The following is a 24,550-nucleotide window of genomic DNA, read 5'->3' as shown; positions in this document are numbered from 1 at the left end:
TTATTCATTAACTTACCATCATCCTCTGCCATTTTTGTTTCTAATATTGTGCCTGCTGGTTTCCTGACATTTGCCTTGAGCCTTTGGTATATTGTTTGTTTTTTTATATTTGTACCTCTTGCACTTGTTTCTGTTATTTATACTTTGTTTTGTATATTTTGATTGTAAAACCGAATAAAAACATATATTTACCCATAATATAGAATTTCCATATGAACTAAGAAGGTAAGTAACAATCAAGTGCTGCTAATTGAATAATTAATCATCAGCAAGTGTTAGGAAAGAATGGTATGTTAGAAAAATTCTATGAAAGTGCAAGTTTTGGCAGTTTGCTGGACTGGAGCATACAGGTGTGTGCTAACAAAATGCGAAGGAGGAAAGATGTCAGCAAAAATCTCAATCTGAAGTTCATTATTCTACAGTGAGAATTAAGCCACATCTCAGACTCTAATAGCAGTTGGCATCGTAAATGTTAAAGTTCATGGCAGAACAATTAGAAAAAGACTGAAGTATGGCTTGTTTGGAAGGGTTGCCAGGAGAAAGCCCCTTCTCTTGAAAGAGCATTGCAGCATGGTTTAGATTACCGGTAGCATGTGAACAAACCACAAAGCTTTTGAAACAATGTCTTTTGGATAAGTTGTCATATAAGTTGTCATATCTGGCCATATTGAAGAGCACCACATTTGGCAAAAAACACACAGCATAGCAGAACATACCCTCATAGCAACTGTCAAGCATAGTCGTGGAGGGGTGATGATTTGGGCTTAATTTTCAGCAACAGAACCTCGACACCTGGCAGTCATTGGGTTGACCATACATTTCTCTTTCTATACCAAAGTATTTAGTAAAGAATCAAAAATGAGGTAATCTGTGCAACAGCTAAAGTTTGGCCAAAAATGGGTCAAGCAACAGGACATTGATCCCAAATACACCAACAAATCTACAACAGAATGGCCGAAAAAGGATTAAAGTATTGCAATGGCCCAGTCTAAGTCCAAGACCTTAAGCCCATGTGGCGCTGTGGTGGGACCATAAGGGAGCTGCGCATAATCAAATGTTCACGAACCTCAATGAACTGAAGCAATGTTGTATAGAAGAATGGCCTAAAATTCCTCCACTATACAGTCAGTGGGAGACGGATAAAGTCATACAGAAAATAATTACTTCAAGTTATTGCTGCTAAAGGTGATTCTTCAAGCAATTTGGTAAATAAATGACAAGGTGGGATCTGTTGTGTTGTTTTACATGTGAGGTTACATTTAAATAATTGTACATATGTACCTGATTTATTAAAGCTCTCCAGGGCTGGACAAGATACACATTTATCAGTGAACCTAGGTGATCCAGCAAACCTGGAATGTATTTCCTAAACATAATTTGCCACTTGTTTTCAAACAAGGACCAGATCCATTCTAGGTTTGCTGGATCGCCCAGCTTAACTGATGAAAGTGTATCCTCTCCAGTCTTTGAAAGCCTTTATAAATCAGGTCCAATAAGTGCACACAGGTGTAGTGCCTTGTTCCAAAAATATAGAAGTGGTGGTAAAATGATAATTAGGGGCACTGTGCTCCAGGCCGTAAATACTTGTGATCAGAGTATTTAGTATAAATACCTGCACAGAACATACATCTAACCCCTACACTTAGTATGCTATATGCATCCGACCCTGGCATTCTTTGCATTTCACACTCTTGACCTGGAGTAGTTTAAACTTTTATCTACTTATTTCCCTTTTAAGCTTGTCACACATTTAGTAGTGCAATTTGTCCATGCTCATCATTTGCTGCTAGTACTGAATAATTGTTCTCCCCAGTGTGCTCGCAGGTTGCCCAGGTATTTCACAATCTTAGAAATGCCTCTGCCCTTAACAGATTCCATGGAACATGGGAGAAACTCTTTTTTTCTTCACCCTGTATGATCTTTCGCTCAGAAACTGTCCAGTAATTCAGGAATATGTCATGAGAAACACAAACAACAGAATCTATTTTTCAAGTTTACAGTGTTTAACATAACATTCTAAAATACTATACTGTGAAGTTAGGGAGAGATCAGCACATCACAAAAAGTCCCAAATGGTTGGCAAATAAAGTTCTGCTGCCCTAGCAGCCAACCGAGGATTGGACCTGGTATTCACAGGTAGCATGTGTATTAGCTTCAAACTACAAACAATATGGGCTGCTCAGTCCTCCTCCCTTCAGCATTACAGCACTCAGACTTACACACCCAATGGAGGTGTTCATCCCACTGACCTAGAATTTGGGAGACCTCTTAGGCTCTCCCAGCACCAGCTTCTCCATTTTGCCTGGCCTACCTATTCCTTCCAGGACACTCCAGGCCTGGATCCCAAATAAAAATCTGCAATTCTTTATGAATGTCTATATTTAAACTATTTTTCTTGTTATATGCTTGTATTTGGTTATATGATTTCAATAAAAACTCTTTTGTACCAGAAAGAAAATCTGCAATTCTGCAGCAACACAATTGCTAACAGCCTCATCTCGACCCTTTATCCTCCTTTCCAGCTGAAATTTAGGAAAATACTTTGCAATCACCTCCCACACCAACTTTAAATATCTCAATATTTTACAATACCTAAAGTTTATTAATGCAATTGCTATGCTTAGTCATGCCTGTAGCACAGCTCTGTAACCTAACATCATTCATCTAGAAAAGAACAAAAAAGTGCCTAATTTTATATTTTCCTCAAAAGTCAGGAACATGTCATTAGCAGAAATTGTGTATTTAACCTTATACTCCAACTTCCCGACATGGCTTTATTACAACCACTTAGATTCTTTCAAAGCTACTTGGGAACATCAAACTTTATTAATACAGCAATGAAAGCACCGCTTGTTCAGTTATTTCATGTGGCTTTCAAGCTCAAGCCCTTAGTCTACTAGGTCCTTCCATTACATTCACATTTCAAAATTCATGTACTAAGAACTGCAAAATTAGAAACATTGCCCTAGATTTGGTAAATATAGTTCTACTTTTTAATATTCTACTTTTCTTGTTTTCTTTACTTGCACTGTGCAGTAAAATTACTGTATGAACTTCAACAGAATGGGTCAAAAACATACAACAATGCAAACATTGGGCCCGCTCTGTTAAAGCTTTCCAAGACTGGAAAAGATAAACCACTATAGAAGAACTTGGTGATCCACCAAACCTAAAAATGTATTAAAAGCAAAGATTTATTAAAAGCATTTGCTTTTTGGCAAATATTTTTTAATCCTGGACCGGATTTATTACAGGTTTGCTTATTGCCCACGTTCACCCATGATAGTGTAACTTCTCCAGTCTTGGAGAGCTATACAAAATCAGGCTCACTGTGTGCACTCCTAAGCAGCAGTCAAACCAGGAGTACAAGGGGAAGGGTAACAATGCTGGAGAAGAACTAAGGAAACTTTGTCACTATGGGACAAAAGTGCCAGTGGAGAGACTTTGCAAACAATAACAACTAACTTCAATTGTTTGTCCCTTTTTGTTATGTAAATATATTATTGAATGATATGATATTTGTTTTATGAGTGAAAAATACATTACTATTCTAAAAAAAACCATGGCAGTGAATAATTTCTGCTGTCTTCCTTTGCCAATCCTATAAGTTAAAATGTTCCTAGCTGTCTCTAAGGACTACAAAAACCTATTTACTTTGTGTTTTTTAGAGGAGAAGAGGAGTAGGAATTTCCTATCCCAGGGTGACCACATTGCTTCTTGATAAGTACAGCTGTCACCCTAGGTTAAAAAAAATGAAGTGAATTAATAAAAAAATAATAGTCACTACATCTAAGGACTAGTGGCTGCAATATATTTAATGTTTGTTTTTGGGTTAATATACATTTTATTTGATAGATGGGGCTTTAAAAAAATTACTATTTCTTTTGGCATTACATTTAGTTTGATCGTTTGGATTTAAATGCGCTTTAAAAGTAAAAAACAAACAAAAAAAGTAAAAAAACAGGCAGAAAATTGTAATATTTTGCAACTGACTTAATAATATATATATTAGCTGTTTTAGTAAGCTTCAGCAAGTAAAGAAACACCTGGTAATCTTGTCAGAATTGCATTCCATCTAATTTCATCTCCAATGCAGATGTATGAAGACATGTATAATGTCAGACTGGTTAACCACAGCTCCCTTCATACACAGAGTGGTGAAGTGAGTTCAGCCACCCTGGGACAAAAAAGTTTTATTTTTACCAATTTAAAATAAAAGAGAAAGAGCCTGAAAACATGTGCTTTGTAACTCCTTTGTTGCCGGTCCCAGTCTGATTTTTTGAACTGGGTGGACCATTTTTTGCAATTTCTCCCTAACCTTTACTCCTTTTGCGTAAATGATTGATAGGTCCACCAAATCATATAGATTCTAAATGCACAAAACCAGTACAATTCCAAGGATGGAAATACTGATTTTGTGTCACTCATGAGCACCAGTGTGCTGGATGCCAAGTATTACCTTGTCTACCACCTAAGCAGAAGTTCATGGTCAATGAATAAACTGTTTGTAAAGAAATCCATTTATGATATTCTGTTGTGAAGGGAGTACAGTGGTTAGTCCCTGCAGTCTCAGGCTCTACAAGCAAAAACACTAAAAAAGCCTGCTTTAAGCAGTGCTATTGCAGTGGTTATTTAAGGGCTATTGAAGGGGTAAAGGAAAAATATCATTATTGATAATGACAACCAATGTTTTTAGCAGGAACAGTCATTAGGTGACCTATTACATAATTACCTTTCAACAATGCAGCATGTTTTACAGCCATCCTCCCTATGAGGCACTCTTTCAGCATGGATTCATAGTTGACCCAGCGATGAACCTATTAACATAAACATCTCAAAATCATATGCTGCAATACATCTGTAAGATAGGGAACTTGCACAACAAACGAGCAATTATAATTAAACATGATTATGACAATTACTATAATGGGCTGTCTCCTTAGCCATAACGAATGTTTTTGAGGGGTAGGGCAAGCTTAATAATTACCAGGAAGTGGCCAGGCTTTTTCATTCACAATATCCAGGCATTGGGCTCTAGAACTGTGAATAAAAGCAGCTGCAGGATGACCATTTTATACTTACTTGCAGCTTTCTGTTTCAAAAATAATCACATAGCAATTTTTGAAGCATAAAACATCTTAATGTAATTACATCTGGATAATCCATACAATTAGAAAGGAATACATAAAAAAGGAACACTACAAGTTATCGTTGTACCTCATCAAAAAGTTGAGTACCATCTGCTCCTGCGGCTTTCATTAACTCTTCTTCACCACCTGGATGATATTCCATGTAGGGAGTGACATTATATACAAGACCTGTAACAAAGTAAATGTATTATATATAACGGGACATCATTCCTAACTCTCACCCTCTAATGCTAAACACCATCAACATAAGACATAACAGGTTCAGGGAAGAATGCAGAACACAGTGCTGGAGAGTATGGAAAGAATGGATTTTGCCTGGGATCTTTCTATATTTTTTTTAGGACTTAGGCTACGTCCACACGTGCAAGAATTATCGTTGGAAAAGAACGACTAACAATCAATCGTTCGATAATCATTAACAAAAAAAGTGAAAAACGACTGGCCAACGACGACAATGAACGAGGAATGTCTCTGGAAACGAACAACCGTTCCAGCGGATCTGATTGGGGGACAATCGTTCATCCACGATCACTGAACGACCGTACACACAATATATAAATAGTGTACAGAGTGAGTTGGAAATGACAATAGGACTAAGCTTAGGTAACAATAGAGGTCAGTAGGAAGTAAATTTTTCAATTTACTTTAAATGCAAAGTACCTGAATGTGAAGTTTTAGAAATAGCCAAGGAATTAATCAGTTTGTGTGTTGATGAGAAACATAATGATAATGAAATGAAATACACAGTAAACTGACAAAGAGCTGATCTCATGAATATTGCTGCTTCTCCTTTCCCTGTGAATGCACAGGCTGGATGGATCCAGAATGATCTGAGCTCAGCAGAGGTGTGTTAAATCAGGGATCCCCAGCCCTCGGTCCATTAGTGGGTCGAGGCCATCTGACAGGTGGGCTGTGGCTCTGGCCGGTGCACCCCGCAGCAGGCTCAGAAGAAGGACCTCACTCAGGGGAGCACCGACCAAAGCCACAGACCATGTCATACGGATCACAGGCTCAGAAAGGTGGACAGGTTGTGGCTCAGGCTCAGATTAGCGATGGGAGAGTGGGCGGGTTCTGGCATCATGATGTCACTCTGGGGGGGAAGTTTCTTCTCTTTTGAGACGTGACTCCCCGCACATGCGCAGTCCCGAGTCCATGCATTTAGTGGTCCCCGAGCTCCAAAGGGGACCACTGTGTTAAATGATGCTGGCCATCAGACATATAGTGCTGTCAAACAATATATTGCGGAGAAAATCTTTAAATTAAAGGGAAATGTTGCAACATGAGGTTTTTAACAGACTAATTCTTTTTGAAATGCTATTATTGTCAGGAGTTCTTTTTAAACAACTAAGAAATGTTGAGTTAAAGCTTGTGAATAAATTCTGTAACTTCCAGAGCTCCAGACAATTGGATGTAATTCTTTATACTTCACTCCACATTCTCTCACCTATCTTTAGAGGCAAATTATTATTTGAGGAACTGAAGTGAGCATCAACATCTCTATTATGCTGAAAGCTCTGAAACCTTTACTAATGTGCTTTCCGTTTTTCCTTTACAAGTAATTACACCGCAGGCACTTACCTCTAATACACATCCAGCAATCAGACTTTTTATTGTGTTTTGCAAGTTCCTCTTCTGTCACCTCAATTAATTTACCTCTGAGGCCTGTTAAATCTTTGCCACTACTTTTTACTCTAATCCAATCCATTAGACTTCTTCCAGGCTTAAGTGGTGTCTGAAACGAAATATACATCAAAAAAGAAAAATGACTTACATATATGTGACCACTAATGCTGGTATTATGCTATTTGTGTTTGACTGGGAATATCATCTGTTAATAAAGTGAAATACCAGCATAAAACTATAGATCTGTATTATACCTATAACTAATATATGCAAGGGGACTGCGCATGCCTGTGGAAGGGTAGGAAGTCTTTTTTCTGGCTCCCTATCCCGCGTCTCACACCGGCACTTCTCACACCGCAAACCGGCCAAATCATGGGCCACCGCTCACAGAGAGGCGACCGGAAACATGGGGGCACACACCAGTCCCAGGAAATCGGGGAAGGGGAAGTTTGGAGGTCATGTCTGAGGGCTCTCCTCCTTCCAAGATAGTGCTGTCCCCACCATGCTCCCTGCACGCCACGCCTGAGACTGCAACCCAAGAGGTAAGAGGCGCTGCAACACACAGATTCCCCTGGGTGAAGCAATGTAGGCACCCCAGACATGGGAGGGCAGCGGAGACAGCAGCATTCCCCTGGATCCTCTAGGCTGAGACCCAGATCATACAGTGGGTGTGAGGAAGAGGAGCCACATTTAAAAGAGGAAATGTCTACTCTCAGGAAAGACATTTCCATAAGGATGAAGGACTTTGAAAAAACAACAGCAGATTTACAAGCACAGGTGAATCAACATACTGAGACTTGAAATTCTCACTCTATGCTTTTACAACAGCTGATAATGCACCAGGACGACCTGAAGAACTGTATTAGATGGAATAACATTCGGTTAAGGGATATTGCAGAGGATATCGCTCCGCGAGACCTTTACGCTACTGCAACTGGGATCTTTAATTTAATTCTTCACTCAACACCAGATTCTATGATTGAATTGGACCATTTACAGTTAGGTCTATAAATATTTAGACTGAGACAACTTTTTTCTAATTTTGGTTCTGTACATTACCACAAATAATTTTAAATGAAACAACTCAAATGCATTTGAACTGCAGACTTTCAGCTTTAATTCAGTGGGTTGAACAAAAAGATTGCACAAAAATGTGAGGAACTAAAGCCTTTTATTAACACAATCACTTCATTTCAGGGGCTCAAAAGTAATTGGACAAATTAAAAAGCTGAAAATAAAATGTTTATTTCTAATACTTGGTTGAAAACCCTTTGCTGGCCATTACAGCCCTGTGGACTTGAACTCATGGACATCACCAGATGCTGGGTTTCCTCCTTTTTAATGCTCTGCCAGGTCGTTACTGCAGCGGATTTCAGTTGCTGTTTGTTTGTTTGTGGGCCTTTCTGTCCGAAGTTTAGTCTTCAACAAGTGAAATGCATGCTATCAGGTGACTGACTTGGCTATTCAAGAATATTCCACTTTTTTGCATTATTAAACTCCTGGGTTGCTTTGGCTGTATGTTTTGGGTCATTGTCCTTGTATTATGAAATGCCTCCCAATCAATGTTACTGCATTTAGCTGGATTTGAGCAGACAGTATGTCTCTGAACACCTCAGAATTCATTCGGCTGTTTCTGTCGTGTGTCACATCATGGATAAACACTAGTGTCCCAGTGCTACTGGCAGCCATGCACGCCCAAGCCATCACACTGCCTTCGCCATGTTTTACAGATGATGTGGTATGCTTTGGATCATGATCTGTTCCACACCTTCTCCATACCTTTGTCTTACCATCATTCTGGTAAAGGTTGAACTTGGTTTCATCTGTCCAAAGAATGTTTGTCCAGAACTGTGCTGGCTTTTTTAGATGTTTTTGAGCAAAGTCCAATCTAGCCTTTCTATTCTTGAGGCTTATGGGTGGCTTGCACCTTGCAGTGCACCCTCTGTATTTACTTTCATGCAGTCTTCTCCTTATGGTAGACTTGGATGTCAATACGCCTACCTCCCGGAGAGTGTTGTTCACTTGGTTGGCTGTTGTGAAGGGGTTTCTCTTCACCATGGAAATGATTCTGCGATCATTCACCACTGTTGTCTTCCGTGGACGTCCAGGTCTTTTGACGTTGTGAGTTCACCAGTGCTTTGTTTCTTTCTCATGATGTACCAAACTGTAGATTTTGCCACTCCTAATTTTGTAGCAATTTCTTGGATGGTTTTTTTTTTTTTTGGAGCTTAAGGATGACTTTTTTCACCTGCATGGAGCGCTCCTTTGACCGCATGTTGTCTGTTCACAGCAAAATCTTCCACATACAAGCACCCCCCACCCCTCAAATCAACACCAAGCCTTTTATCTGCTTAATTGATAATGACATAACGAAGGAATTGCCCACACCAGCCCATGAAATAGCCTTTGAGTCAATTGTCCAATTACTTTTGAGCCTTTTTGAAGGCTTTAGTTCCTCACATTTTTATGCAATCTTTTTGTTCAACCCATTGAATTAAAGCTGAAAGTTTGCAGTTCAACTGCATCTGAGTTGTTTAAATTAAAATTAAGTGTGGTAATGTACAGAACCAAAATTAGAAAAAAGTTGTCTCTGTCCAAATATTTATGGACCTAACTGTACATCGTGCACTGGGTCCTAAAAACCCAGATCTGTCCAGGTCGGGAGATGTTTTTTGTAGGATCTATTTGTTTGCGGTCAAGGAATCTATTATGCGGGCAGCAAGGAAACAAGAGCCTATCACTTTTCACAGCTGTGAAATACAACAACTACAGGACTTGTCTCGACACACGCTAATGTGGCGCAAAGCCCTGAAGCCAGTTCTCGCTATATTGAGGCAACAGGAAATCTCTTATCAGTGGGGTTTCCCATTCTAACTCACCACGCATAAAGATGGGAAGATGGCAATCATTCGTTCTGCATCGGACCTGCCTTCACTACTGGCTGCATTCAACTTACCTACAGTACACATCCCAGATTTACCAGCGGCGCCAGGTCTTCTCACGGCTCTTCAAGCTCTCCAATAGCGCACATAGGCCAGAAAGTCAACGCACTCCTTCGCATCAAGATGACTCAGCCTGATTTTCCTTATGAAGGTGTTGTTTTTCCTTTTTTTTTTGTCTACTCAAGAACCTTCACCGTGTTGTGTTCCATAGTGGAACTTTTCATTGTACCCCGAGAAACGCTCATCCCACCTCACCCAGGGATGGGCCGTGGTAACTATGTTCTGTTGTCCTGCCGATTTTAAATATGCAGGTTGCTCAATTGCTGTTTACATGCTGTGGTTTTTTAGTAGCATATAATACTATTGTTCTGTTTTGCACAATACTATAGAGGGATCTGGGTCCTGGCCGGACCAAGAATTACTGATTCATTGTGGGATCTAATTGTACAGACCCATGCATATTTACATATTTGTTATTTGAGTTATATGATGCGGTTGTGATTACACTGTCTTAATGTCAATATTTGCACTTGGACATGAGTGAGAGGTGAAATGGGGGCCTCGCCCATGCCGTGGCAGAGTTTTTCTTCCTCACTTAGGCCTCTCAGGTTATCTGAGTTTTGACACTGTTAGGTGCTTTATCTACCGTAAGAAGCCTTTCCCCAGCCCTTTTTACTACCGACCCTATCATCCCACTTCCTACTACCCACTCGCCCCTCATTAGACCCCATACCCCAAGACCACCACACGTATATCTTGATGCAATTACTGTGCTAATTTATGAATCGCAATAATTAAAACAATGTTAAGGGACTGAATGTACCTGAAAAACATTCAGCATTGTTGGGTGAACTGACTGGGCTTCGGGTCCAGGTGGCGCTACTCCAGGAAACTCATTTTAGGCAAGATAAAATTCCTAAACTCTCTAATAAGAAGTACCCGATACCATTGTGGCTTGATAGTCAGGGGGGTGTGGATCCTGATCTCTGGCTCAGTGTCCTAGCATTTTATTGACATGTATAAGGATTTAGGGGGCAGAATGTTGTTTGTGAAGGGGATTCTGAAAGACCGACTGGTGACACTGGTGTATATTTATGCTCCCTAGGTTCATCAAAGGCGTTTTTTGAAACCTATGCTCAAGAAACTGGGAGAATTTACCGACGGTCTGTTGCTCTCTGGGGGTGACTTTAATTTTGCCCGATCCTGACATGGACACATCCGGTGCGGCAGTGCCTTCGGATCTCCAGACCCCTTGAAACACTATATGCAATAACATCAATTGGTGAATGTCCGGTGGGATTCGAATCCTAATGGGAGAGGCTACACATTTTAATCGCACCCACACTGGATGTATTCTAGAATAGACCAATTCTGGCTTTAGGCGCGGATCTTGTGCAGGTTCTGGAATGCAGCATAGGCAACATTGCGTTCTCAGACCATGCATCGGTTCTGCTCACCCTGACCCTGGCTTATGCTTTTCTAAATTCTGCCATTGGAAACTAAATGAGGCCCTTCTCTCGGACCAGGTGGTGGTTGCCGAGTTGACCTCTGAAATGAAAAGTTCTTTTGAGAGAAATGTGGTACCAGAGTGTTCTTCAAACCGTATTTTGGGAAGCGCATAAGGCAGTGATGAGGGGGCTGCTAATAAAGCATGGCTCCAGGATTAAGAGGGAAAAACAAGCAGAGATCTCATTCACTTCTTAACGACTGCAGGAGCTGGAGGTTGTACATAAACGTACATTACATAAACAGGTGGGTGCAGAGCTGACCATACTACAACAAAAACTAGCCTCATTATGTCTGGGTAAAGCTAAAGCAGCACTTTTTAAATGTTGCAGGTCCTACTATGAGTAGGGTGATAAATGTGAAAGGCTGCAGGGTAGGGCACTGCGAGGATTACGAGCACGCACACACATTCCCTTCTTATCCACTAGTACAAGGGAAAAGATCTACCAGATTAAGGAGATTGCAGCAAAATTTAGGAATTATTATGCATCCCTATGTACTCTGTGACAATCCCACATGCTGGCGGATACAGATAACTATATTCTAGGGCGGATTCAAAGACATCTAGAGGGGCTGAACTTACCTAGATTACCTCACTCTGCTATGCTGGATCTAGAAGACCCGATCACGGCGGAGGAGTTTAAGGCAGCTATAAAACAAACCCAAACTGGGAAGGTTCTGGGCCCTTACTATAAAGCGCCACATTTTGTAGCCGCTTTTAACTCACTGACCGGGGACAGCACATTACCAAACAACACTCTTCGGGCACTTATTACAATGGTTCCCAAGGCACATAAAGACCTGTCAGTGTGTAGTTGCTACAGGCCGATCTTGCTTTTAAACCAGGATCTAAAAATATTCACCAAGATCTTAGCCAATAGATTTCAAAAACATATCCAAAACCTAGTACATTTTGACCAGGTAGGGTTCAAGCCCTCTAGGGAGGGTAGGGCGGGTGAGAGTAAATGGGGAAGTGTCGACAACCTTTAGAATCACCAATGGCACCAGACAGGGTTGCCCATTAACTCCCCTTGTTTTTATTTTATCTCTGGAACCATTACTTATGGCAATACGTTCTAATCCAGATATACAGGGCCTGTTTCTAGGTGGTCAGGAACATAAGATGGCAGCCTATGCAGATGATCTAATATTTGCTATTACTAACCCAGTGACCTCTCTCACAAACCTCATTTGGACAATTCAGGAATATGGCATTATATATATTTTCAAAATTAATTATTCTCAGTCGACGGCTTTCAACGTCTCCCTGCCTCAGGATCTTTGCACCCAACTTACAACCTCCCTTTCCTTTAACTGGGACAAAAAGGCATTTAGGTATTTGCGGATTTATCGCAGCTCTTCACATTGAATTTTGCCCCAATACTTGCCACCATCACACAAGATCTCGACAGATGGTCCTTCTTTGACCCCTTTCTGGCTTGGCCGCATACAGATCATTAAAATGAACATTTTACAGAGAATCCATATATCTACCTCCTTTTTTAGATCCCTGCACTCCAAAATATTTTGGTTTATCTGGGGCAAAAAGGGTCACCATATCAGCAAGAGTCTACTGTTCCGGACCAAGACAGTAGGGGGCTGGGAGTTCCCAATATATAATTGTGCTACATGGCAGCCCGTATGGTTCGGATTCTAGATTGGTTCCAACATATGGAACGTAAGCAGTGGGTAGGAGTCGAACAATCTTATACACCTTCATGCCTCTTACGGCTGTCCCATGGCTACCGAAGCTGTCTCACAATGCCTTGAGAACCCATCGCATGATCTCTGCCACGTGGAAGGCATGTCAAAAACCACTGTTTATAGACTAAATTTGTCTTCGTGGTCCTCATCTTTGCTACCAGTTTTAGGCAACCCTTTATTTCCCCCAGGCCTGGAGGATAGGAGGTTTGTTGAATTGCGGGAGCCGGTGGTACAGTGGGTGGAGCAATTTACACATCAAGGTCACTGGGTGACGAGAGAGATGTTGATGGCTGATACTGGAAACTTTAAATTAGATTTTTGGAGGCCATTTCAACTTTGCATTTGCTCAAGTCCCTTCCCTCAGACTATAGATATAGTCATGCGAAAATGCTGTTTGAGAAGTTATGTGCTGGGAGTGGCTCGACCAGACACTTTTTCGGTAATGTATTCTGAACTGCTGCCCCTGAAAACTTTACACCTGCATACCTCCAGGCGTGGAAGGCGTTACTCGGGTACACAATAGAGGCCGAACAGAAAGCAAAGTTACTCACCTTGGTACATGGGCCATCTGTAAGTAGTTGTGAACAGGAGAGAGGTACTATGCTCCAAATCTTTTGAGCGTGTCCTTTATTGTGCCCTTCTTAGCAGCAAGTGAGGTTCCTCATGCAGAGAGTAACCACCCACAATATACCATGGGATCTGGGTTTTTTCTGTTACACCACAATGTAATTCAAAGGCATATAAGAGGTCCATTCTTTAACATCTTATCGTGGCTGCTAATTTGTGGATTCCAGTGTTCTGGAAGTCAAAGGTCACCCCAACAGACATTATGGTGATAGAAGACCTAACAGCCAGCCTACGGGGCACCCAAAATAAAGTCAATGCTATATGGGGTAGCTGGACCTACTATAGGGAAACCCCGGAGTTTAGGCGCCATCTGGATCCGACTATTTCCACTTAAGGATGATTACTGTTAATATCTGATTCTGTTTTGATATGTGTCTCCACACAGGCAGATAATTTTTTTTTGGCCTACTGTCCCTAACGATTCTGAGTTGTTCTATTGATCTGATGCTATGTGTTATTTTCTTCTCGTCCCTTCTCTTTTTAGTCACAGATTTTGTTAAAATAATGTGAGATGCGCAATGTACTGTTTTTGTATGTCCTGATTATTCCCATTTTTTTATGTTTTGCTAATAGTATTATGTTGCATTTGAAAAATTGTGAAAAATAATGGTATAGAAAAAAAAAACTATTATATGCAATACTGGGCAAAGGTTTAGACAGAAGTGAAAAAATACAGTAAAGTGAAAATGCTTTCACAAATAAAGTTGTGTTTAGAATAACAGAAGTGTGTTTAAAAAGTGAATAATTCAAAATCCTTATATTACCTTTTATTTCCATATACAGGTAGTCCCCGGGTTAAGGACATCCGACAAAAAGACGCCTCCTAGATACAAATGGGGCTTCCCTGCCCTTCCCTTACCTGTTTTTTGTTTGCTTTGTTTGTGATTAACTTAAAGTGAGGATTTTACACAGTAGCTGTCACCACGCTGCCTAATAATATCTTGAGACAAACATCTGTCCTAATTGCATTTTATTAAAATAATGTTCTGACTTACATACAAATTCAACTTAAGAGGAAACCTACAGTCCTATCTGGTATGTAACCCAGGGACTACCTGTATACAAATTTGTGTTATTTCTTTACAGAAAGTGAAAAGGGAATATTATGCAATGCCTGCATTCTTTGTACAAACTCAAACATTCACTGTAATAAAAAGGAAAAATGTTTTAAGATTTTGCTTTCTTTTGAATTGATTTATTAAAGATCCCCAAGGCTGGAGAGGATACATTTTCATCAGTGAAGCTGAACCCTGTGAATAGATTTCTTTGTTGGCAAATGTTTTCAATACTAGACCAGATCCATTCCAGGTTTGCAGGATCATCCAGATTCACTGAGGAAAGTTAATCCTTTCCTTGGAGAGATTTAATAAATCAGGCCCTGTTTCAGAGAACAGCTGCACTTCAGTTTAGTATTGCTTTTGCCTCAACATTTTTAGGTCACCACACAAGTTTTCTATTGGATTTAAGCTATGTACACGTCAGATAATTCTCGTCCGATACAGAGGACAGGGCTCATCTCGGATGAGAATCTGACGTTGTTCATGGATCCTGCACCACAGGCAAGCAGATATGCACACAGCTGCAGAGCAAATCTTCAAACAACCACCATGTCACAAAAATTGACTTATGGCTTAGGGGAACTGCGCTGTAATATACCACAGGTGCAGCCACGTGCAAATAGTGGTTCCCAATCTCTCTAATTCAGGTTGGGACTGGGGTGTAACACTAAAACGATCCTTTACTCTTCATATTACTCAGAGGAGCAACTGGATCTACTGATCTCCTGCCAATCTTTATTCTGACACCAGTTATGATGGTCCTGGGCACCATGGAGGGAGCGCTGATATTTGGCACAACACATGTAATGTGCCGGGTTCAGAGCTGCCTCCGGATCTGCGGTGTCTTCCTGGCAGTTGCATGGATTTCCAGAACCAGTGCTTACACATATGACAGCTGGCAGCAGTAATCAGCACTGTGCCACCCACTGCAGCCCCCATTCATTCTCCATGGGGCTGACTCGGGTGGGTGTAGAGTCTCCCCCTAGGCAGCGGCTCCGTGTCATGAGGAAGTGATAACCACAACACAACCTCACCGCCCGTCTGAAGCCTAAAATGTAAACAAGCTGCCATTGTGCCAGGGAGTTTATTTACATGTGGGGCAGCCGCCAATAAAAGGGGTAAATGGTTCATGTGAATGTTTTGTCTGTGCAGATAAAACTTCTGCTAGGAAGATTCACTCCACCTCCACTGTCACAGCACAGATTGTAAATAATTGAGTTGTCACCAGAATACTAATAAAGGGGAAACTTTCTCAAGGGGACATTTGTTCTGGTGACAACAGAGGAAGTCTTTGGGGAGATTTCCTCTCACTTCCCGTTGTGTGAATGAGATAATAAGTGAATGCAAACTATTCATCCATACACTATAATATAGAGGATCGACATCCATAGCCATACCTTGTTCCGGCCCCCCGCCGACACTCTTTGCTGGGAGTTGGGGACAGGGAATGATGGTGAAGGGACGTTCAGCATTTTGAGTGAATGAATTGCAGTGACAAGAAAGCAGGAACCGCTGGACAGCTCGGACACCCCGCCCGGCCACCTATACCACAGCCGCACACATATCACCGGGCAATGTCCCGACTGAAGTACCGCTCAGGGCCAGCTCTCCGGCTTCCCCAGAGCTGAACACTTCACTGACGGTAGCGGCTACTTCCACCCACTCCAGGGACCTGGAAGTGACAACAGGCACAGAACCGGAAGTGGGCGGGGCTTCTCGGATCAAACCTCAAGTCCGGGAAACTGCATGTGAGAGAAATGGGTTATCATCTCCTCACACAGTGACTATGTGTGTGATTTATATGTTATGAGCTGTAGCTGCAGTGTCATAGCTTTATTATGGGTAGACATGATGGGACACTGACATTGCTGGGGGGATGGTAGGTGATTGGAATACATTGCTATTATTGCAGGATGACATGGGGAGGAAGTGTCAGACAGGAGATGGGGGCACTGCTATTGTTCCAGGGGGATATGGAAGGATGGCGAAAAGTGAGGTCAGGTGTTTTGTATACTGGTGGTATTGCAGGGTAATATAGGGGTACAGGAGGGGGAGACAGGGGAATGGGGGGGCACTTATATTGTCAGGTAATTTGGGGGTGCATGAGGGGGAGAGACAGGTGATGTGGTGTTGTAAGGTAATATGGGGGTACAGGAGGGTGTGAGGTTATGGGGTGCACTCTCCTCTCATCTCCTGTACCCCCATATAACCTTACCCCTAAATTACCATACAATAGGAGTGCACCACATCACCTCTGTCACCCCCTTATGTACCCCCATATTACCTCAACAATAGGAGTGCACCCCCTTTCACCACATCACCTGTCCCTCCTACGTCTGAACCCCTATAATACCATACAACAATTAGAGTGCACCGCATCACCTGTCTCTCCTCCTGTACGAGTGGGAGAGACAGGTGATGGGGTGCACTACTATTGTTTTAAGGTGATATGGGGGTACAAGAGGGGGGGGCAGGTGATGGGGTGCAGTGATATTGTTGTGAGGTAATAATTGGGGTACAGGAGGGGGAGACACAGGTGATAGGGTGCACTCCTATTGTATGGTAATATGGGGTACAGGAGGGGAGAGACAGGTGATGGGGTGCACTCCTATTGTTGTGAGGTGATATAGGTGTACAGGAGGGGGAGAGACAGGTGATGGGGTGCACTCCTATTGTTGTGAGGTGATATTGGGGATACAGGAGGGGGAGAGACAGGCAATAGAGTGCAAGTAAGTTTGCTTGGATGGTATGCATTGATGTGACTTTTTGTAATCTTCATTATTGTTAGGTTCATCTGTTGCTGCAATGTTTTTGTGCCTGGTTTGTAATTATGGTTTCTGTTGTTTAGCAATTCTTCAGCAATGTTTTGTTATTTAGTACAAATGTATGCATGCATGTTTCAACCCCAAACTGGTACTTGACCCCCCTTGTTGCCTTTGTCCCATATTCAAAGTCAGCTTGTCACATATTGTTATTTAAATGTATTATGTATATATTCCTTTTATGAATAAATTGTCATGGTTTTTATTTCTTTTTTTTTAATAGTCTGACATTTTCTGAATAAGCTGTGATTTTCCTTTAACATAGTTCACATACTTGATTTGTTGCCACTGTTCTACACAACTCCCGTGTTCATTTGTAGTTGTGTTATCGGTTTGTTGTCATTGTGCTGTGCTGCCTGATCTTAGCACTATTGTATACAAACACACTTCCACTTTCTTGCCAAACTGGTTGTGAATTAGTTGTCCAGCTGAGTTGCATACTCATTGTAACACACCTGATGGTGATGGAAGGAGGTCCAGGTTCCAAGCACAACATCAAAGCTCATTGATTGCCAAGCTCACAAGCAGGGTCAGGCACTCTTAGAAATGAACAGATGTTGTGTTGTTGCTTAACTTAATGCTACCGGGGACAAATACACTTTGTGCCAAACATATTTTCTTGTTTTTCCATCCCTTCAGGGTGTTGATGTAGGTTTGAATGGCATTTTAGACGTTGGCCCACTATATATTTACTTACTCAGCTTGGTAGTGGAAGCACATAAAGGTGGATATCCATGAATGTTGCTTGGAGCCAAGCCCATCATCACATCAGAAATCATAGGAACAAATAGGCATTCTTTTCAATTTGAAGCATGTTAAGCAATATGCCAAAAAGCCCTCTTTGCCTATTTCTTATCATTTCTCTTTTCTATGTATATGTATACACATATAAATGCATACATACATATATGCACATAAAGCAAAACAAATAATCAGCGGAGCTCTGCTATGCTGACAGCTCCGCTCCCCTGATCACTCCCGCAGCCCTAGAGGAGCTGTAGTATGTGTTACAGATACAGAACATGTCACAGCTCCTCTAGGGCTGCGGGAGTAATCTTTTAGACAGTGAACAGTTGCACTAACACTAGTACTTTTATTGTTTTTGTTTATAGTTGCTTAATATATATTTTGCATGTGGTTCGCTGATGTTCCCCAATCCTACTACTGTATCAGACTAAAACTTTAGGGGCGGGTCTGTTTTTTATTTTTGATTGTCTAATGTAGGGTTAGGGCACGCCTAGGGTGGGCACGCCTCCTTAACAGGGTGGGCACGCCTCCTTACCCTAGCCATTGCTAAATAACTCCCCCAAGTAGGTAGGTCCCATTGCTTGGTGGGAATTCCCTGCATTTAGATTTACTATTACAAGTTTTAAATCCTTCCTTTTCTGATTCTTTTCTCTTTGCATAGTCCTTCTTATCTCATTTTTAAGCAATTCTGTTTTTGCTTCTGCACCACCTCCCCCCATTCTCCTAAACCTACACTTATTTTATTGATTTATTCTTCCCTCATGGCACATTTATTACTCTCCCTTATTACCAAGGGGTTAAATATTCCTAAAAAGTGGACTGCTTTTCTGTGTGATTTATGCTAAGACATATTGCCTTTCCACAAGAAACAAACTTTAAGAGCTGTAAGTTATCCAAACTCAGGAACCGATACTATAACTGGGCATATCTTGGGTCCAAGTCTGACGCCAGACCCAGGGGAGTGAATGTTGTATTCTCTAAACACAGCTGGCAATTGGAAAAAAAGACCAATGATCAGACCAATTAGGTTGCTGATGGTAGAATGCTTTTTCTGAAAGGAATCATTGGTTCTATTTTAGTTACATGTGCATCAGTTTATGCCCCTAATTATCCCCAACTCCAATTTTTGGAGACAGCACTTCGACACCTATCATGATTCCTAGAGGGAGTTTATGTCTTAGGAGGAGACTATTTCTCCTCATAAGCAGGCTATTTCCAATCCAATACAAGGACCTTTTGTCCCCTAGTGGTCAGATCCTGTATTGGATTTTCCTGATAGGAAATAGCCTACTCATATATGGCCCAGCTAAATCACATCCAGTACAAGCACAAGTACTGAATGGGAATTACCCATGATATATGTTATTGGGCTATTTCCTATTCCTATACTGGACCTAACACTAGTGAGCATCATTAGCTCCTTGTACTGAATGGTATTTACCCCTGATCATAGATGAGTGGGCTATTTCCTATCCAAATACTGGACCTGACCACTAAGGAATAATGAGGTCCTTGTACTGGATGGGAATTAGCCTTCGCATATATGAACAAGCTATTTTCCAGCCTTATACTGGACCTGACCACTAGGGGTCATGAAAAGGTCCATGTACTAGATGGCAAATAACCTGCTCATTTATGAATGCATATACAAATACTGCACCTGATCACTAAGGAATATTGAGGTCCTTGTACTGGATGGGAATTAGACTGCTCATATATGAGTGTGCTATTTCCTATCCTTATACAGGACTGCGCCACTAGGGGGCTAAAGGTCCTTGTACCGGATGGAAAATTAGCCTTCTCACATTGAGCAAGCTATTTCCTATCCTCTAGAAGGACAGTCCTTCTACTGTATGGGAACTAGTCGCAGCCCTTCACTGACGGTAGCGGCTAGTTCCTTCACGGACGCCAAATTCCGGGGTGTCTGACACAAGAGGCTCTGAATATATCTTCTTCTAATTCCTAGCGGATACAGCCAGCAACCATGTTTCTGGAAGCCAAAGTCTATATACTGAGGGGGAGCTGTACACAACAAAATGGCTTTCACTTTGGACACATTAAAGGACTAGCAGCTTCTTCGGTGGTAGTAGTTTCTTCTCAATGATCGAATAGGTGTGAGATAGGCGGGGGGTATGTCACTTGTGTCCGATGTTTACATGAAATTTTATATCTGTGTCAATAACCGCTTTTACTGCGCATACGTTAAACAACGCTGTTCGAACATAAAGCCGATTACTTTGATAAAGCCACTTTCTTACACCCTAGCGCAGATCAGCCACCTTACCCACTTATTATCTAGGACAGATCTGCCACCTGACCCCGCCCACCTTTTTATTCCCTGGGACAGATCAATCAAATGACCCCACCTACCTTTTTTTTCCCTAGGACAGATCTGTCACCTAACCCCGCCCATTGACCTAATTCCTAGTATAAACCATAAACCTTTCCCCGCCCACCTCTTTATTTCCCAGTACAGTTCTGTCGCCTGGCCTCACCAACCTCAGTACTCCTGATCACAAACAGAGCGCTTGACCCCGCCCATCTCCCGCCCTGCTGTGGCTCGTTATTTAAGAAAATACCTTTTTGTGGCGCAAAGTGTAGCTGTGAATTATCAGCTCATTCAATTTTTTGCCTTTTCTGTGTGGAAAAACCCTCTAATCATTATCTCACAGAGATTTCAAAGCATAAAAACAATCGTCTGAAAGTTATGATTCCTGTTAAGATTGTTCAATAAAACAATTTAATAAAAATGATGACAATCTGTAGGAAAATTTAATTGATTGCAATTATTTTTATTTAATGTAAGAGGTCTAAATTTGTTACACTGAAATTTTTTGTAAAAATAAAAAAAAAGAAATAGGTTTTAGTGAAGTTTGATGAAGTGCATGCATGTACCATCAGATTCACCTATTTAACCAAACAGCCAATTTTTCCTGTTTTTACTTGTTTACTTGTTTGTTTGGGAACTGTTTGATATTGGAGCTCTTGTTGGATATTGAAAACTATTTTCATACACATACCTCATCTTTTTGGAGAGTACTTATTTTTTACATGACTGTGAGTGTCTGTGTGGCTATATAAACTCCTCTCCTAGCAGCTTCACATCACATTGTAGTACCGGGGTAACTAGAATGAGATCCCGAGCCTTCACCAAGTTGGAGATCAGGGAACAACCTTCCTGAGTATACAATATCAGTGCCCATACCTCCTGGTGGCACCATGCCAGGGTTTAAACATAATCCAGGGGTCACACAGAACCAGGTGATGTTCCCATATCCTGTATTCGGCCTCCTATACTTTAGTTACATAGTAAGTCAGGTTGAAAAAACAAATCCATCAAGTTCAACCACTAGGTAGTTGATCCAGAGGAAGGCAAAAAAAAACCCTTAGAAACATGATTCAATTTGATCTAACGGAAAAAATTTCTTCCTGATCCCATGAAGGAATAGGATGTTCCCTAGATCAACAGTCTCTGTTGTCTTTAAAATTGAATACCCAATCTTTAAAACCCAGCTATATCCTGTACATCTCCTGAGGGAGCCTATACCAAATTTTCACAGACCTTACAGTGAAGAATCTCTTCCTTATCCTGAGAATACATTTCTTTTCCTCCAGACACAAAGAGTGCCCTCTTGTTCTTTGAAATGACCTGAAGCGAGTTGTAGACCATTTAATATGTATACAGGATGAGCATATCCCCCTTTAAATGTATACAAAATACACATTTTTTTAGCTCTCACTATCTATAACTATCTATCTGTATGTATATTATACACACACACACACACAACAACACTTTCTCCTTCTACAAGCCGAATGGCAATCTATTTGCTGGCTCTCTGCCTTTTGGGCTAGTACACAGGGGTGAGTAGCTGATGCCTGTGGCAGGAGGTGGGACACTTTCTCCTTAAAACTGAACCTAGCTGATTCACCTATCCTCATTCCAGTGTTTTTCTTCTTCCAGACGATCTTCAGATCTTTTTGATTGGCCGGGCTAGGAAATTAAATTGTCGGATTCCTGGCATCTGCAGGGGAAGCCTGGATTGCTGGGCATCTTGGCCCTGCTTAGCTTTTTTGACAGCTTCCAGGAGCGATTAAGCAAGTATAAAGGATTATTGCAGAGAAAACTTTGTCTCTTTCTGCAGTAATGACCTCCTTGACTGAGCATCTTTAAAGTTTAACTTTATTTCTACTTTAGGATTCTTACAAGTGTTTATTGTCTCAACAGGTTGCTAAAAAGTTTTTTTAATAAACTTACTGTTTCCCTGTATCTGAAATTTTAAGGCTAAGGCAGAAAACCATATGTGATCCTTTAAACCTATTTACCAAAAACTCTGCTACTTAATACACAAAATACACCAAAAATAAATACACAAAAAATAATGTTTAAAAAAAATATTTCATATTTGATTACCTAGCATAATCTGTGTTTATCACAGCCATAATGTTTAACAATATGTCACACTTGCAGACACAAAGCACTGTTACATGAAGATTTCATCAGCTCTGAGTCTTCCAGAATCCTGGCAGCACTGGCTATTTATGTTGTAGATAGGGACTCTTTACCCTGATCTGTATTGGCTGATGGAGTCTAGCCTATATAATGAGTACCTATTACTGCCCATATAGTATTACATAGAGGGCTTATATAATGACAAAAGTTAATAAAAGACTATAAGAATATACATACAAGACAATACTCTTGACAATTATCAACTATCATACATCATTGACAAGTGCATATAAGCCTACACTATATTATATAGAAGAAAAAAAATTAATCAACTTTTGTCTTCATAAGAATATTCAAAAAAAATATTATCAAATATTATTTATTTGTATTGGATGGTGCTGTGTGTACAGTGCTCTTTCATTCATCTGTCGCTATAAACGATCATGAAAGCTCATTTCCAGCAACAATCCTCTGACATCCATCAGACATCAGTACGGGGCTTTAAGCTACATCCAAATCTAAAGTGATGAGCACATTGCAGATTTCCTGATAAAAACACTGATCTTACCAAATAGTTATAATGAAGTCAGACCCTTTCATTTAAAAATCAGCATGATAAACAACATACCGTACTGCATTTTGTTGTTAATTTAGCTATAAATGCAAAGTCATTTTCACTTTGTGCAAGGTGAATTTCAAAGCTAAAACAAATGTTATCTTTCTTCCAAGGTATCCTCTACTTTTTTCCCTATTTCCCATGTAATAAGGGATGAATAGAAGAAGATGTCTTTGGAGTTCAAATTTAAATAGCAGTCTAGTCTTAGTCTCTCTAGTCTCCCTAGTATTATTCACCCCATTCATATGGTGTCAATCTAACACAGAAAGTATGATATTTGCAGCAAAACCAGTTTTAAATAAATATTTCTAATGTATTCACCACACGTGAAGACTGGTAAGCTGCAAAATATGACATTTTAGTTTCATTAAAGATTACGAAAATTATGCACAGTACATAGTTTGCCTACAAGGGCTTTTTTTTTCTTTAAAAAAATGGAGTTTCCCTCAGGTGACACACTACATGAAGCCACCCAAAGAGAATGATTGAGGGCAGCAGTGAGTGGGACAGTATGGCTGCTGTAAAATAAGTACTGCTTCTTTAAGAACAGTGTTCTGTAGTTCACTTCTATGAAGAACAACTCCCCGCTTTACTATTGAGAAGAGGATCTAGGTAGTCTTCTATAGCCCTAACACACTTTCTGTGCTAGGGTGAAAGCACTGCTTCTCCATCAATGAGTTATGAATATTATTATTACACAGTATTTATATAGCACTAACATATTACGCAGTGCTGTACAAAGTCCATAGTCATGTCACCAGCTGTCTCTTAAAGGGACTCTCAAATGTCCCTACCATAGCCATAGGTGAGTTAGCGTTGTCACTCTAGGACATAAGGTGTGTCATTGACAGGACTGCTAAATGCCAATTAGGAAAAAAAAATGACTCTCAGTTTAACTGACACCAATGATTTTTTTGGCTATCGGTAAGGGTGACATTCTTCCCAATGACCAGCAACATAAGAGACATTCTTCCTACTGACCACCACACTAATGTACTGTAAGTTGCATATATAGTAATTATACCAGGGTTCCTGAAAACCTGAACATTAGTTCAAGGGGTTCCCATATGTAAAAAAAAAAAAGGATGAGAAACACGGCTCCAAGGACTGGTAAGCTGCAATGAATGACATATTTGTTATTAGGTTTAGATACACTTTATTAGTGTTAGAAAGATTTTCTTCACTTCCTGTCCTGTTCTTTTAATAGACAAGAAGTAATGACATTTCACCAATGATCTACTAGTTGCTATAAAACCTAACACAAGTTTGAATCCTTCCCCACTCTATACAAAACTTTTGGCT

At 40.7% G+C, this 24,550-nt stretch overlaps 1 protein-coding gene across 1 annotated transcript in view; it reads right to left on the bottom strand.

The window, feature by feature from the left end:
• CYB5R4 (cytochrome b5 reductase 4) overlaps positions 1-16,308 on the bottom strand; it is a gene marked incomplete in the record, with an annotated part of 46,330 nt that extends 30,022 nt beyond the window's left edge. The window contains 4 exon segments of the mRNA XM_072408591.1: positions 4,733-4,817; positions 5,218-5,318; positions 6,729-6,882; positions 16,008-16,308. Of these exon segments, the coding sequence (XP_072264692.1) occupies positions 4,733-4,817; positions 5,218-5,318; positions 6,729-6,882; positions 16,008-16,082 (415 nt within the window).
• Positions 16,309-24,550: the final 8,242 nt, after the last annotated feature.

The sequence above is a fragment of the Pyxicephalus adspersus genome, chromosome 4 (assembly GCF_032062135.1).
Source record: "Pyxicephalus adspersus chromosome 4, UCB_Pads_2.0, whole genome shotgun sequence".
In the NCBI taxonomy this organism is placed as follows: Eukaryota; Metazoa; Chordata; class Amphibia; order Anura; family Pyxicephalidae; genus Pyxicephalus; species Pyxicephalus adspersus.
This window is presented reverse-complemented; position numbering and strand designations above follow the sequence as displayed.